The sequence below is a fragment of the Oncorhynchus nerka genome, linkage group LG4 (genome assembly GCF_034236695.1).
Source record: "Oncorhynchus nerka isolate Pitt River linkage group LG4, Oner_Uvic_2.0, whole genome shotgun sequence".
Taxonomy (NCBI): domain Eukaryota; kingdom Metazoa; phylum Chordata; class Actinopteri; order Salmoniformes; family Salmonidae; genus Oncorhynchus; species Oncorhynchus nerka.
Window position 1 is genome coordinate 47875041 of NC_088399.1, and position 17431 is coordinate 47892471.

At 43.9% G+C, this 17431-nt stretch overlaps 1 protein-coding gene across 2 annotated transcripts; it reads right to left on the reverse strand.

Annotated features, from left to right (window-relative positions):
* Positions 1–491: 491 nt before the first annotated feature.
* Positions 492–17047, reverse strand: LOC115126494 (protein lin-54 homolog). 2 transcript variants are annotated; one of them, XM_029656119.2, is made up of 17 exons: positions 16871–17045; positions 13845–14627; positions 13059–13170; positions 12724–12836; positions 12465–12593; positions 11591–11783; positions 11406–11479; positions 10897–11085; positions 10713–10804; positions 9931–10002; positions 9675–9777; positions 9324–9461; positions 7734–7936; positions 1835–5633; positions 1486–1538; positions 1043–1223; positions 492–646 (listed from the first exon to the last, which is right to left on the reverse strand). In XM_029656119.2, exons 2-14 carry the CDS (start codon positions 14592–14594, stop codon positions 5438–5440), a joined length of 2364 nt encoding a protein of 787 aa, XP_029511979.1. In that variant the 5' UTR covers positions 14595–14627; positions 16871–17045; the 3' UTR covers positions 492–646; positions 1043–1223; positions 1486–1538; positions 1835–5437. The 2 variants fall into 2 exon arrangements, with proteins under 2 accessions (XP_029511979.1, XP_064873677.1); XM_065017605.1 differs by lacking the exons at positions 492–646; positions 1043–1223; positions 1486–1538; positions 1835–5633 and adding an exon at positions 5938–6375 and having other exon boundaries at positions 16871–17047.
* Between the last annotated feature and the right edge of the window lie 384 nt (positions 17048–17431).

Here is a 17431-nt window from a genome sequence, read left to right on the forward strand (position 1 = left end):
GAACATTGTGCTGAACGTAGGCCGTATGTATGTACATACATGTACTCAATTCATTGCAACCCTACTGTACATGTAATTTGTAGCGAACACAAATAGGTTGCATACTTCATTAGGGAGTGCACCCTCTGCCGCAAGTGTCATCATTATAGGATATACATTGACACTTGAAAACCCATTCCATCCTGTTGCATCAGGCAAAATGTCCAACTGCTGAATAAAGTGAGGAAATCCCCCAGTATCATTGTAAGGGAATCTTAATTTCCTCTCATTACACAGTATTGGGCATGCAAGCTTAGGTCCTGACCACAACTTGATGCTACCGTGGTTTAGCTTATTCTAGTAAAACAACCAGGGTAATCAATTTCCCTACATGCATTTCAATAGTTTGTGTAACCTTCACCTTCAAATGTCATTCCAAAGTTCTATTTCTAAGACAGGACTACGTGAGTGAGACATTACACATATTTCTGAAATGATCATTCAAATTAACATACTTTGTAGGGTTTTCCCCAAAACATTTATTGGAATTGGACAAGGGATAGTAAATTCTTATATCAATTTGTGCTGCAATTTCACACGGTGCCATTTTTCTAGTCAATTTCACCATGAAAAACAAGACCTTCCAGGGCACTCTTCTTGCTGAAGCCTGGCGAAAAAAACAAACTCATGGTTAGTGTGAATAGGGATGTCCTTCGACAGACATTTTAAAACATGCCTGCATACTAAATAACAATTACAACCTGGCCATATAACTGAAACATCGAAGACACTACTCTCATTCAAGTTCAATAATAAAATCTCCCAGGCTTGGAAGACTAGGTCAGATTGGTAGTAATCATTAAAACAGCCTGCAGGCATATCCAGATAAAAATCTACCCTATAGGATTACCTGCATCATACTTATACAATAAGGCACGAGGGGGTGTGGTATATGGCCACATGCCTGGACACAGCCCGTAGCTGTGGTATATCCCACGAGGTGCCTTATTGCTATTATAAACTGGTTACCAATGTAATTAGAGCAGTAAAAATATTGGTATACCTTCTGATATACCACGGCTGTCAGCCAATACCCACAGAGTGAGTTGTTGCACAGCACTGAAGAAATCAAGAGCCTCTCCACGGTTGCTATGACTTATGCAGGCCTCCATGTTGCATCTGGGAAAAGTACTGAACTGACCCCTCCTGGTCCAAGTCACAACCTTTCCACCACCCACAGTATTCTGTTGGATCAGCACCAAAATATAAGCTTAAAATACAGCACAATCAAAGCTTGTCAAAATAATACCAATTATAGGCCAATGCACGTCCTCATATTAATGTAATAATAATAATCACTTTGGTTCATGATGTGAACAGCAGATACAGATCTGAATCATAGGACAAGGAAATGGTCTGTTGGACTCCATGAATTCTTCAAGCAATTTCAAATTACTGTTCAGAATTATAGGTTGTTTGACAAGACTAGCCAATTTGATATCTTACCATGTGTCCTGTATCAGTTTGTCATCCATCCTGCAACATTGCATCGGAAGACACTAGAAAAGGCAACAAATTGATACGTTGTTACAACATTCGAGTCAGGCATAGGTCAGACCACATGCAGACTAGACTTAAATAATTTAAAGATAGTTACGAGTCCTCATAGTTGTTTTAAAAAATGTAATCACAGAGGTTCATGATGTGAACAGCAAATATTTAAAATCATCGGACAAGGAATAAGAATATTTGATATTGATAGTCAATAGTCAAAACTGGCTAAAGATGACAAGCTAACTATCAGCATGTGTTAGCAGTAGCTAGCTATACTATTAGAGGACTGAAGACAACTTACTGCCAGATCTGCATCAAATACCCAGTCACTGCCAGATCTGCATCAAATACCCAGTCATCATCTCGCCAACAAATGACGAAGTCATTTCTTTATCAAAACATTCTTCAAGATTATTTTTTTTTGCATCGATGTCACACGATTTGCTAGATTGACGCTGTACTATTAATCAAATGAAATGAACAGACCTCGTGGTGGTAATTTGCGCACGCCTTTTATGTACACCGCAAAGCAATGTGGGAAAAACCAGAGAAAGGCAGGACTTCAGTAAGATGTCTGCTGGCAACTTCTAAAATAAATACATATATCAAATATGGACATCTGTAATAGCGTTACAATTACAAACGTGTTAATGTATAGGAGGTTTAAATCAACATAATTTCACTGTAAAAAAAAAACTGATCTGATCTGACATAATATCCAACAGGCTTATGCATTTGTAAAATATTAATGCAATTTAGTTTACCAATTGAGAAAGAAATTCATACTTAAATTTATAAATTTAATTTGCTTCGTACTTCGCTTACATTACAGTCAACATCTTACATACTCTTTACTGAATATAAATCTGAAAATAAAAAAAGTACTTTAATTCTGTGTTATAATCATGAGGATAACGTGAGATAAATAATTCTTGACAGAAAGATGTTTACAAGAATGGTGAAAAAAAAAGTTTTTAAAAAATAACTTGATTTCACCTAGAAAGTAATACAGGCAATGGTCACGTAACATATACAATCAACCAACCGGAATACAGAGGAGTACTACAGAGCCATTGCACATGGTCTTTGAAACATGGAGGTGCAGATTTACACAGATCAGTTCAATAGTCTCGAAAAAGACTAAGTTCAGTACAGACTCCCCCGCAGTAAAAAAAAGCCTGTTATTGCAAATATTTTGAGAAGGTCCATTGTTTTGTTTAGTGTACATTTATTAGTACCAAGTTTCATGGGTTAGGTTAAGTTTCTCCTGAAATATCTAGATTTGTTCAAACTTTTCTGTTCTCCAACAGAGCACAATTTAGCAGTTTAGCTTGATTGCTATTGATGGATTAATTCTGTTAAAATGTCTCACTTCACGAGAAGACAATCTAAAAACTAATAATTCCCTAACATTCACCATCAGATTGACGTAGTGAGTTTAGCACCATCACAGGGTTCTGGTTGTGCTCCTCTATTGGAAGCCCTTTGAAAATGTCCCACTTTGTGGGATGACAACGGATACAAAGGGTGTATTCAATGAGGTGAGACAAATGTTGCAGATAGACATGTAAAACAGAGCATACAATTCCAATCCTCTACCTAAAATACCATTGTATCGTTTCCACACGATCCATTTCTATCTGAACGTTCTGTAACATTGCACCCTCCTGAACAGGCCGCAGAGAAATGTTTATTTTCTAGTATGGATAAAGCTTTTTGGGATGCATCATGTCATTCAAACACACAGACCAATTGTTGATGCTGCTGCACAGCAATTTTGCAACACTTCAGCATCTAGCAAGGTCACCCATGCAATAAACAACGTTTTCCAGTGCATAGGGATGATTACAACTTTGAAAAGCATGCCTGATGGTGTATAACACAGTCTTACTCAATCTCTTATGGTGAAAAACACAACACGCACAAAGGCCCTCTGTTTGGACGAGGGTCATTTGTCAAACGCCTGCTGGGAAATTATTTTCTCTTCCTCTTTTATTTATTTATTTTTTTACACGCGTGTCTTCAATAACATTGCAGGAAAGAACAATAGACAAACAACGTAGTAAAAGTCCTTCGATGCCCTGAGCAGAGTGGAGAACGTAAGGCAAAGGTATCCTGGGGGGGGGGGGGGGGGGGGAATAAGGCTACAATAACTAATAACAGTATTTGTTTTAAACACACGGTACCAATACACTCAATACATATAGAAAGGGATTGGCTTTGTGAGTAGGGAAATAACGGACCCAAAAGGGTCTTAAAAACATCACTTTCTTTATTCAAAACACTACCCAAATGCTGTTGAACACACTTGATGGGTGTCATTACAGTGCGACACACAAGAGGCCAAATCATGTGTTGCCTGGTAATCCGTGATGACTTAGTAAAGCACAAAGCTACCAAGGAACAGCTTACTGTAGCATAAAGGCACTCTGCAATGCTAAAATAGTTGCAGTGCTTCGGATATAGTGATACTATGACTAGATTAATTATCCAATCGAACCATCTACTGCTGGTTCTTGGCGGTTATCCAACGTGTATGTGTGTGCGTGCGTGCTGTTCTCCATGTATTTGGAAAGAGGCAAACTGATATTCACAAAGTGGTAAAAAAAATAAAAAAATAGGGGCACCAAGCATCCAATATTCATATATCCCTAATAAAGTGGACAACTTTCATACCCTGACAATGCATTTAGAGTACCATAAGCCATGAGCACTTAAGTAGCGCAAATAACTTGGATTTGATATTGTGAAACCTTACCCTACCTGAATGTGTCAGAAACAGTACACCCCCCCCATACCAAAATACATACTATTTAGTTGTTTAAAAATTAAAAATGGCAAATGGAATCCTAATCTGTGATAAAAGTCAGTGGGAATATGTTAGTTGTTCCTAGATACTTTGCAAAGCTCTGAGCACAAGCTGAAACAGAGGTTGAAGAAAATAAATAGTGGGTAACGTGAGCATATCTTGTGGGTTACAGTAATACGCTAGTTACTGAAGAGAGATGGCCGTCATGATTAGAACCCGGGCTACTACCTGTAGAAGGCAGTCAGAATGTGACCCTTCTTTCCTCGTCTGCATCCAGAAACCTCAGAAATGATTAAAACAGAGGGAGAGGGTGAACGAGAGGGACATATGCAAACAGAGCCATAATAAGATGGAGAAAATAAATGTCATTAAAAAAAAAGATTTTAAAAAATCAAAAAATCCTATGATCTAAAACACCCCCCCCTTCCCAAAACACAAACAAACATTTGTCTGTTCCCCCTTGCACCTCTTTCTCTGGCGAGTCTCTCCCACAATCCTTATTTTTTCAGGGAGGCTGGGGGCATGGGGACAGCCCCTTCCTTCAGCCAAGGCTATGCAAAGGCTATTCCCACTAACTGTGAAGGAGAAGCACCAGCTCCAGAGAAATGCATGTCCTCCCAACACTAGATCTATGAGGGTGGGTAAACGGTGAGCAGTGCTCAGGACTGTCCATGCCTCCTGGTGCTGGCTGGGTCTAGCTAGCTAACAATTGATGGGACTGTGCACCACTCTCCACCCTATCCAATGCTAGCACTATGGGGATGGGAGAGAAAGCACATGGGCATGGCTAGCAGTAAGTGGATCAGACAGACAGTCCACTCCTCTCCCAATGCTTTGCCCAGAGGGTGGGCGAGAGAGACGGCGCCCATGGCCGACTCCCCTCATCTCCCAGACCCACTGCTCATCTCTGAGACTGGGCGGCCAGCTAGCCAGCCCGGGAGGCAGAGAAACCAAGGACCACTACCACTCACCAGTCCTAATGTTTAGCTCTCAAGCTGGGGGAGAGAGGAGGCCACTATTCCCTTCTAGTCTCCCAGCACTAGTTTTCACTGGGCTGGGTGAGAGACATACAGACAGCGAACCCATGGACCTGGCCTAGCAGTTGATGGAGGGACAGTCCGTCTTGCCCGCTGAGCTGATGATCCTCATGAGGCAGCGTCCAAACTCCTCCAGGATCATCCTCTCTGCGGTGGCCTGGGGCTGCTGGATCAGCTCTGCCTGCTCAGCCTGCTCCAGCAGACACTCACACGTGGCCTCTGCCACCTCCTTCGTCACAAATGTAAAGGGCATCCTTGTGGAGAGAGGATGAGATCAGCCACTGTTCTACCTACAAGATACACAGCATAGAGGGGGGAGTACAAAGCAGCATAGGCTGGAGAGGTGAGAGGGGTTGAGGCTACAGAGAATCCATCTGGAGAGGATGGGTGGAGGAGAGGGGGTGAGAAGTAGGGTTGCAAAGCTAACAGTAATTTACCAAAGTTATCAGAATAGTCAGTCATTTGGGAAAGAGAAAATCTATAGCAACAACTTTGGTAATTTATACAGGAATATTATTTTCACACACACATTACCAGTCAAAAGTTTGGACACGCCTACTCCTTTCATGGGTTTTTCTTTATTTTTACGATTTTATACATCGTAGAATAATAGTGAAGGCATCAAAACGATGAAATAACACATATGGAATCATGTAGTGACCACAAATGTGTTAAACATTTCAAAATATATTTTACATTTGAGATTCTTCCAAGTAGTCACCCTTTGCCTTGATGACAGCGTTGCACACTTTTGGCATTCTCTCAACCAGCTTCACCTGGAATGCATTTACAACAGTCTTGAAGGAGTTCCCACATATGCTGAGCACTTGCTGGCTGCTTTTCCTTCACTCTGTGGTCCAACTCCTTCCAAACAATCTCAATTGGGTTGAGGTCGGGTGATTGTGGAGGTCAAGTCATCTGATGCGGCACTCCATCACTCTCCTTCTTGGTCAAATAGCCCTTACACAGCCTAGAGGTGTGTTTTAGGTCATTGTCCTGTTGAAAAACAAATGATAGTCCCACTAAGCACAACCAGATGGGATGGCATATCGCTGAACGCTGTGGTAGCCATGCTGGTTAAGTGTGCCTTGAATTCTAAATAAATCACAGACCGTGTCACCAGCAAAGCACCCCCACATCCTCCTCCATGCTTCACGGTGGGAACCACACATGCAGAGATCATCCATTCACCTACTCTGCGTATCACAAAGACACGGTGGTTGGAATCAAACATTTCAAATTTGGACTCATCAGACCAGAGGATAGATTTCCACCGGTCTAATGTCCATTGCTCATGTTTCTTGGCCCAAGCAAGTCTCTTCTTCTTATTGGTGTCCTTTAGTAGTGGTTTCTTTGCAGCAATTCGACCATGAAGGCCTGATTCACGCAGTCACCTCTGAACAGTTGATGTTGAGATGTGTCTGTTACTTGAACTCTGTGAAGCATTTATTTGGACTGCAATGTCTGATGCTGGTCTCTTTAATGAACTTATCAGCAGAGGTAACTCTGTCTTTCTTTCCTGTGGCGGTCCTCATGAGAGCCAGTTTCATCATAGCACTTGATGGTTTTTGCGACTGCGCTTGAAGAAGCGTTCAAAGTTCTTGACATTTTCCGGATTGACTGAGCTTCATGTCTTAAAGCAATGATGGACTGTTGTTTCTCTTTGCTTATTTGAGCTGTTCTTGCCATAATATGGAATTGGTCTTTTACCAAATAGGGCAATCTTCTGTATACTAACCCTACCTTGTCACAACACAACTGATTGGCTCAAATCCATTAAGGAGCAAATAAATTCCACAAATTAACAAGACACATCTGTTAAATGAAATGCATTCCAGGTGACTAACACATGAAGCTGGTTGAAAGAATGCAAAGCGGTCATCAAGGCAAAGGATGGCTACTTTGAAGAATCTCAAATATAAAATATATTTTGATTTGTTTAACACTTTTTTGGTTACTAAATGATTCCATGTGTTATTTCATAGTTTTGATGTCTTCACTATTATTATACAATGTAGAAAATAGTAAAAATAAAGAAAAAAAAACATGGAATGAGTATATGTGTCCAAAGTTCTAACTGGATCTGTACGTAATTATCTTATTTAATATATTTTACATTTGATAAAACTACACATAGGGCCAGAGACTATTACAGACTACGATAGTCTGGAGTAGCAAAAAGGGCCACTAGATGTTTTTCGATAGATTACATAAAAACCTTGAAAGGAGACAAAAATCTGGTATTTTACTGGTAAACTTACACATTTTCCAGTAAAATACCCTTCCTTTGCAACCCAAGTGAGAAGCGAGAGGGTGAATCTCAAAAGGTGAGGCTGGAGAGAGTGAGTCTTTACCTCCCCCCTCCGCTGGTGATGGCCGGGGTGGTCCTTGTGAACAGGTCCGAGATCTGCGACGACAGCTTGGTCTTGGCTGCCGTCTGCTGTTGAACTCTCACCTCAGCTGCGTCGGCCAGGTGCATCAGAGTCTTCCTCTCAGGGCTCTCCTCAAAGTTCTTACAGCCAACACACTTACAGGTAGACGAGCACATGATCTTGGCCTGGCAGAGAGAGAAGAAGAACCAGCAAGGCTGAGTCTCAATGAGGTCAACCAGGGCTGGGGACGATGAGCTGAATTAGGTGTGTTACGGCTTGGTTTTACTGCTTGGCTGGAACAAAAGCCATGCGCCCACACCGACCCCTTAAGGACAAGTAAGGTCTTCACTCGGGCTGTTATAGTGACCGTATTATCGCCAGTCACGAGTCGTGACCACAGTTAAATTCCATGTGACCGTTGAGTCACGATAACCAGGCTTCTCCAAGGCGCACTTGATGCCGCTGATGGTCATTAGTAGCCTACCAAACTTGCTAACGGCCAGTCGCTAATGGTCTGGTACTCAGCACTCCATTATCCAGGCCGTATAATATCCAGCCGTGATTGGGAGTCCCATAGGGCGGCGCACAATTGGCCCAGCGCCGTCCAGGTTTGGCTGGGGTAGGATGTCATTGTAAATAAGAATTTGTTCTTAACTGACTTGCCTAGTTCAATAAAGATTAAATAAAAAATCTAATCACTCTGACATCAATGCAAATGCCATCGAATATCAAACCAAACACTTCATGAGAGCCCTGGCATTCAGAGTTTGAGCGGAATAGGATCACCTGCTGCGCAGGACCTGTGAAACAGGGTTGGAGAGCCCATAGCCTAGTGAAATGTGATCTTATAAGCAGCCATTGCGCAATCGTGTGCGAAAACAGAGTTTTGACTGGCGACTACTTAAGAGGATCCCAGCTTTCTCATGCTATTTTTATTGCTCAACTCTTAAAATTAAGCACATAAATCTGCTTTACAACCACCTGGTATATTAAAAACGTAACCTCCATTTGCTACGGATTATGTTTTTTTTGTGGGCAATTCTAAATAAATAAAAAAAATAAGAATAGATTCAATTAAGAATAGTCTGATGGTGTGAATATTATCAATTGCCTGTCAAATTGTGAATGAGAGACTGATGAAGTGTGTGCAGCTTGCGCAAGAAACAGAGCAGAGCGAATGCCTTTCATGCAAACCCCCCCTCCAAAAAAAAATAACATTACAAATGTTTAAAATGTATATGTTCTAAAGGTCAGCATGACTTGAAGGCTATGCGTGAAAGCCTGGAGTACTTTTACGTTAATTAACGGTCTGTGAGACCGGCAGTTATTTGCATGACAGTTAAAGGCTGACAAAATGTCATGACCACCACAGTCCTAGTCTTCACATCGTTTCCTACCTTTTATCTACAGTGATATCAAAAGATTGGACAAGTGAAAGTAAGATAGAATAGAACAGTATAGAATACAACTTTAACGTCCACCCGTAGAAGAACAGGTGCTGGTAAGAGAGAGAGAGAGAGAGAGAGAGAGAGAGAGAGAGAGAGAGAGAGAGAGAGAGAGATGGAGGCCCACCTCGTAACACTCGCAGTAGTTCTTCAGACATCCCGAGCGTTTACAGTTGCAGCCTTTGCTGTGTCTGCGGTCCGACTCGCCCTCTTTACCTTTACCGATCTTCGGCTTGAATGCCTCCGGGTTACGGTCCAGACATGCCTGGGGGAAATAACACACCCCTCTTAAAACAACTCTTTACACAAGTAGTCCAGATACAACTAAATGGTTACTTTTACCACAAGACCAAATGATAACACTAATCAAGGAGTACATTAGCCATGCAAAGCTTTTCTCCACACAAAAACCAAGACAGACAAGCTGACAGAGTTGAGTCAAATCTGATTATTCTTGTGGTGGCGGACCGTTCCTCACCTTGATGGCTTTAGCTCGCTCGGTCTCGTGTTCCAGGTTGTTGAAGCAGTTGGTACAGTTACAGCTCTGACAGAACTCCCCGTTGGCAAAGCAGTCACAGTACCTGCAGAGAGAGCAAGACCACATTGGGGTTATGCCCATCTCCATGACGTCTACACTCTAAATAAAGGATTTGTTTTTTTAAATTTAAAGCGGGAATTCTGTTACACATGAACAGTTGAGTGGGTAGGAGCTCCCTGTAAGTTATAGCACATACAGTTTGAGACACTGAGACTTGTTGCAGTTGCAGGGCTTCCGTGGTCTGGAGGCAGCGTCTGAAGTTGATAAGCTGTGGGAGGAAGGAATACACGTACGATTAGTCAGCGCATTCGGTTTATTAACAACGTTGTCATAAAAATCTGTCGATGTGCCTTTGAGCAAGGCACTTAAGCCCAATTTGCTCCAGGGACGCCGTACTACTGCAGCTGACCCTGTAAAACAACATTTCACTGCACCTATCCAGCATATGTGACAACAAAACATGAAATAGTGAGCTCCACAAGTATTGGGACAGTGACAAATTTGTTGTTGTTTTGCCTCTGTACCCCAGCATTTCGGATTTGAAATGATACAATGACTAAATTCTAAGTAAGAATATAATATGTTTCTAAACACTTCTACATGGATGTGGATGCTACCATGATTACAGATAATCCTGAATAATAAAGAGTGAAAAAGTTACACACAAATATCATACACCCCCCCCACCCTAAAACAATATGCTAAACTCCCGTTATTGTAATTGGTGAGAGGTTAGCATGTCTTGGGGGTATGATCATCATTATTCACAATTCATTCAGGATTATCTGCAATCATGGTAGCATCCACATTCATGTAGAAGTGTTTAGAAACATTATACTCTTATTTCCAATAAAAGTGACTCCAAAATGGCACAATACATTATTTACCATTCATTTCTATTGGACAAAAAAATAATAATCTGGAACACAACCAAAATAAACAGCAAATGCACCCAACAAATTTGGGTGCTGTGCTCACCCATTGAGAGGCAGTCTGGCCTGAGTCTGGATGCCTGTAGGGGTGGGGAATCCAGAGCTGCTGGCCAAAGTCACATACGCAGACTGTTGGAGCTGAAAGGGAGAGAGAGAGAGACGTAAGAACATGGGGACACACACACACACACGCGTTTAAAATGCCTCCAACACACAACCCAGCCCTATACCTGCGTGACATAATGTGCGGGCAGCACAGTATAGCCCATGTTCCCAGACCCAGGCGCCAGCATGGTGCCCGGGGGTAGGTTGGTGAGGTTGGGCTGGATTTGGGGCAGCGGCGTGGCGGGCATGATCAACCTCTGCTGGGTCTGAGTTGTCAGCACCTGGCCCGACGACGTCAGGGACTTGGGCACCACCTGAGAGAGGGGAAGAGGAATGAAGGTTAGTTGGGGCGGCAGGGTAGCCTAGTGGTTAGAGCATTGGACTAGTAACCGAAAGGTTCAAATCCCTGAGCTGACAATGTACAAATCTGTCGTTCTGCCCCTGAACAAGGGGCAGTCATTGGCGGTCATTGAGAATAAGAACTTGTTCTTAACTGACTTGCCTAGTTAAATAAAGGTAAAATAAAATAGTTAAATTACACTACATTAATTGAGAGTGCATGTCTGTAGCCGTTGTGGCCGAGTGAATCAATAAGGGAACAATTCCATCTGTAAGTAATGTGTGTGTGTTTCACCTGCTTCATGGTCTGTGCTGGGATGATGGGGACAGACATCCTGACTTGGGCTGTGTTGACCACCATAGGCTTGGCTGTGGAAGGAAGAGAAGTCATATGAAATACCAGCTCTATTATGGCTCTGTTTGGACCTAAAAAGACTACCCCTGCCAGTCTCTATGGATAATCAATCAATTGTCTCCTACCGGTCATGGATGAGTTGGTGCAGTGGCTGCCGGCCTGTCCCGTGCTGCTGCCCGTGGTGGCAGTGACCAGCCTGACGTAGTGGAAGCGGCTGCCGGGCACCTGGATCTGCTGCACGTTGGACGAGGTGGACAGGGGGAAGATGGTCTTAAACTGGGGGCCGCCCACCGTCACAGTCTGCACCGGCTTCATGGGCTGTGAGGAGAGGGGGGAATTGGTCAGGGTCAGCAGTAGCATGCAAGATTCAAATTATCAAGGGCTTGGTGATTAACTTGGTGGCCTTGTGGTTAGAGTATTTATTTACTTTTATTTCACCTTTAATTAACCAGGTAGGCCAGTTGAGAACAAGTTCTCATTTACAACTGCGACCTGGCCAAGATAAAGCAAAGCAGTGCGACAAAAAAAACAACACAAGAGTTACCACATAGGATAAACAAAAAGTACAGTCAATAACACAATAGAAAAACCTATATACAGTGTGTGCAAACGGAGTAAGGAGGTAGGGCGATAAATAGGCCGTAGTACCGAGTATCCGCCGTGAGATTGGAAGGTTAGGAGTACGATCCCCGGACTGAGTCATACCAAAGTTAAGATAGGAAGCAATGCGTCTCCGCTTGGTACTCAGCATTAAGAAGATGGCCCTGCGATAGATTAGTGTCCTGTCCAGGGGGAGTAATGGACAGGACACTAGGCTCATGCTCCTATGAGCAGTTCCGAAAGGCTACTTTTTGGTGATTAGTTGGCTAGTTGAATCAGGTGATCCAGTGCTTGAATAGAACAAAAAAAATGTGCGTTCCTGAGGCTGGGGTCCCAGAGGGCCAGAGAAACTGTTAGAGAGGTTAGTTTTACCTATGCAGTAGAATGGCTGGAGACTACCTTGGCTGGAGAGGTGGCTGTAGACTGTTGTACTAGTATCTGCTGTCCCAGGTGGGCCATGTTGAGCGGCAGAGACACTGACTTCTGAGGGGAGTTGGGTACCTGGGAGGCCACCGACACCATCGTCAACTGTTACACAAAAAGAAAACAGTATAGGTTTAGTCATGAAATCCAAATGGAAAATGGGGAAAACTGCAATGGGTCTCTCTCTCCCTCGCTCAAAGTGGGGTCAGAGGGATTGAGTGGCAGCGTGTCTGACTTTGCTAGGTGACTTGAGGGGGGAGATGGCAATCTTGCTGTTGGAGCTGAGGGTCTCAGAGAGAGTGATGGTCCGCGGGGGGGTCACTGGGCTGCTCGTGGACAGGACTCGACCTGGGAAGTAGGGTCGGGGAGGGTACAGAATCACAACGATGAGGTCAGAACCAGGGATCAAAGTCTACATAGTTTTCTATGGCTCAAAGCGGCTATGACACAGTTATAACTCAGGCTGTACGTTCAATGATTACACGGCTTATCCCTGAGCGTGTGGCACATTACAAACCAAGCATTCATTCTATGAAGGGGTTAATACAACAAACACGTGACGGTGATTACCTGTAATGACATTGGATACTGAGGTCTGGGCGGTCAGACCTTTGTTGTTGACAGCTTTAGTGATGATGAACTTGATTGGTCCAGCTGACGACACCTGCGTTTTCTTTGCAATCTGTTGGCAAATACATTCATTGACCTTCACTGTACGAACTACAGCAAAGAGACCTACACATGAAGCTGGCCAAATCACCAGCAAACCTTCAAAAAGGTAACCCGTGGCTAAATTCATCTCCTCACTACAAAATGTGTACACAGCTGAGCACAGACAAACACGTCAACAAACAAGTAAACAGGTCAAGAAACAAGTAAACAAATCAGGCCTCGGGCCTCTCGAGTGATGCAGCGGTCTAAGGCACTGCATCGCAATCTGTGTCACCACAGATCCTGGGTCGATCCCAGGCTGTGTCGCAGCCGGCCGCGACCCGGGAGACGGCGCCCAATTGGCCCAACGTCGTCCGGGTTAGGGGAGGGTTTGGCCGGCCGGGTTGTCCTTGTTCCATCGCGCTCTAGTAACTCCTGTGGCGGGCCGGGAGCAGTGCACGCCTGCCAGGTGTACGGTGTTTCCTCCGACACATTGGTGCGGCTGGCTTCCGGGATAAGAAAGCGTTGTGTCAAGAAGCAGAGCGGCTTGGCAGGGTCGTGTTTCGGAGGACGCACGGCTCTCAACCATCGCCTCTCCCGAGTCCGTACAGGAGTTACTGCGATGGAACAAGACTAACTATCAATCGGATATCACGAAATTGGGGAGAAAAATGTAATAAATTTACAAAAATGATCAGGTCTCACCTGAACAGTCTTCAGCTGCTGGGCCTGCAGGGTGGACATCTGACTGGCCGAGCTGACCGCCTGCCCCACCATGACCGGCTTCAGGTCTGTCCTCCCCCCTATCGTCAGCACCTTGAAATGCTGCGGGTTGGCCTTGGCCTCCCTCTGCCCTGAGCCAGGCTTGGAGCCCGTGTGGGGCAGCTGCAGCACAATAGACTGGCCTGACTTGCCTATGGCCGTCACCATGAACTTCTGGCCCCCTGGAGTGATAGTGGTGGTGCCTGGGGACCTGGTGGTGTCTGCTCCCGGGGATGAGGCCACCTTATTGAGGATGATCTGGTGGTTGGCTGAGAGCTTCTGTAAGCCCCCCGAGGTGAGACTGACCCCACCCAGGCTGGTAGTGGTTTTGGGGGTGGTGGAGGTGAGGGTGGAGGCTGTGGCGGGTCGGAGTGTAAGGGGGGAGGATGAAGCTATGGATGGGGTGAGGAGGAGCTGAGTGGCGGAGGTGGTGCTACAGAGGGTGGAGTCTGTGGTGATGGAGGTGGTCAGGGCCTGAGTCCGCTGGGTCGGAGGAGCATCCGAACACAGGCTAACGATCTCTGGGACGGCGAGAACATCTGTTTCCATGGGGATTGGTGCATCGTCGCTGGGCTGTGATTGGCCAGACGCCGCAGGGGACTCGGCGGGTGGGTCGTCATCCATGACGATGGCCTCGGTGTCCATTATCTCGTCAGGGAGGAGGATGTTCAGCTCTGGCGACACCACGTCCATGTCTCCAGGTTTACACTCAGCTCAAAACAGTCGCTGCAGGAGACAAAACGGGGAACATTAGAATGTCAGTCCAAATAATTTATTAGAAGCATCAAACACCTTTTCTGGTACTTTCCTTTCGTATCAAGGAAAGTACCAGTACACAAATAAACAACAGAAATAGCTGCAGAAACTTTTGGGATAGAGTCAAAACATGCGGTTCCAAACAGAGGTTTTTAGATCCTGCTTGGTGCCAATAAGCAATTGATAGGCAACCAAGAGCAATTGCAAAAGTATTTTATATCTGGAAAAAAAGTTAAATAAAGTGAGATGCCTAAAACTGAATGACCTTTTTCCAATTCCTGCATATGAACATGTGTTGATGTTTGCATATAACGGTGTGGATGTTGCGCACACACACACTACTGCAATGACACGAGAAGGTGCAAACCCATCACTATTGATTTGAAGGATGTCATTGTCATATACAGCCCAAAACATGTACCGGTAGTGTGTGACATCAGTAAATATATTAAGATGCATAGATCTGCTATCAATAACGCAAGACTCAAGAGCAAATCCACCAAATAGTTTCAAAGACAGCGATGAATTTCATAAGAAATTAAAAAGTTGGTACACACATAGGCAATGGAACATCGAGTAACTGACGTTACAGAAATATAAAATCATAAAGTATCTATTTAAATAGCATTAGAAATGTTGGCTAGCTAAGTTAAATGCGGTAGTGTAGCCAGCCACCGAGAACAATACCACATTTTTGTTCTTTATGTAACGACATTATGACCCGAACTCTTTGATTGCAATACTACATTAAACGCTTACTTTGCAACAAAGCCCACCTGATTTCGAACTGTACAAATTAGAATTTAGCTCGCTAGCTAACTAACATGTCATCGATTGTGTGGCTAGCTAACGTAGCTAGCTTGGCTAGGCCGCTTCGGACATCCAGGAGAATAACAATCTTTGTCCTACCTCCGCCGTACTCCAAATAAGACAGATGGTACACTATACAAGTCGATAAACTATGGGTATCGATGTTCCATCTTCTCAATTTTCTATAAGATATATGGTTGGGGGCTGATTCTTGTTTTCTCAACTAAGCAGCCTGTCAAAATCATCCATTGGTGACAGGAGCAGCACTATGAAAACGACCAGCGAGCTAGCTACGTTTCTATTTTCAGGCCGGGGTTGGATTTCGAAAGATCCGCCATTTTCACCTCGTCATCAGTTAACTAAAGAGACGAGAGGAAGATATAGCAATAGAGATGAACGCCCATGCCATGGATCTTGTTTACCAATGAAGTAATGGTGGTACCGTTTGCAATTGATCCTAACCGGGTAGTGCAACACAGTAATATTAAAAGAGTACTCCGGGTTGTCACCATAACGTTACAAACCATGTGATCTTGTAAATATTTACATGGTACTCTGTGTAGAACTACACAGTGAACAACGACACGAATGATACATCTACATTATTGTCCATTGGTAATCAACTGTGGTGAACTCTTATTTTGTGCTTTGGGGAAGAAAAACAATTCTAATGTAAAATAATCCAATGTCATTAGAACAACCTTTTTTTTACAGTCATTTGTCACAGAACAACACCCCAGAAACCTTGATATATAAAAAGGGGGATATGACCTTCCTTGGGGGGGGAAAGCAACCAAGCCCGAGGCCAGCATCAGACCATTTGACAGTCGAAGCCCCAGCTGCTTTCAAGCCATTTCCCCAAGCAGACAGTAGACAGACCAGGAGGGTATTTTTCCGGCTAGCCAAAATTGAATAGACAGGATAACTGCAATGGCAAGCCCCCCTGCAAGCTAAGCCCTAATGGCAAACTGGGCAAGCGAAATCATAAAATTACTCTCCATTTGTCAGGGTGCTGGAAGCAAGCAAGCTGCATTTGTAATGCATTTGATGTCATTAAATATGAAATCACACAAAGTTACAGTCTGAATAATCAATGTCATTCTCAAACATCAGCAAATGCAGCCATGTAACGTTGATAATAGTCACCTTTATTTGAATGAATGGTAAATAAATGTGTTATGTGCCTATGCATGTTTTCTAACTTCCTGTCGCGTCTACAACAGCAGTTCTATACTAAGTTAGCTAGTTAGAATAAGGTATCTTCCTATGCAGCTAACTAGCTGTCTGCTAACTGGCCAAATGGACATAATCAGCTGTTAGCAAGCAAGCCTGGCCATCAGCTAACTCATTAGCATGTTGGCTAACATTATTTTGCCCCTTTCACACAGCGAATAGATTCTTACGTGGCTTGTTTTCCCCCTGGGTGCAACACTTTTGGTGACACGAAACGTGTTAACGCACACACTCCTTCGCCGTTCCAAACAGGCGGAGCAACATCTCGGTAAAACCCACAGAAACGTAGACGATTGTTCAAAATACCGCGCGTAGCACCATTTCACCCCTACCATCCCATAATAATGTCACGCCCTCCTTGACAACCACACCGCGCGTCATCGATAGCGCTACAACAAAGGAGTGCGTTCGTAAATTAACTCTGGCTATCTACTCCTATTCCTGAGCACGCTTGTCAGAGTGTGCCAGAGCGCAGAGTAATTTATGAATTTACGAATGCGCAATACCCGTTGAATATGACGGGTTTCAGTAAAATTAGACAAAAAATGTAATTCACAGTCACCAATGTTATAGGGTGTGTTCATAAATTAAATGTGGCGATCTACTCCGATTTCAGACAACTCTCGTCTGAGTGTGCCAGAGCGCAGAATAACATGCATTTATGAACGCTTAACACCCGTTGAATATAGCCGGTGTCGGTAAACGTCGGCAAAAAATGCAAATTGTTGCCA

Coding starts and splice junctions, on each gene's coding strand:
- LOC115126494 (XM_029656119.2), bottom strand. CDS start 14,594: ATGGACGTGGTGTCGCCAGAGCTGAACATCCTCCTCCCTGACGAGATA. Junction 12,837..13,058: donor AGTATCCAATGTCATTACAG/GTAATCACCGTC, acceptor CCTACTTCCCAG/GTCGAGTCCTGTCCACGAGC. Junction 12,594..12,723: donor CCCTCAAGTCACCTAGCAAA/GTCAGACACGCT, acceptor TTTGTGTAACAG/TTGACGATGGTGTCGGTGGC.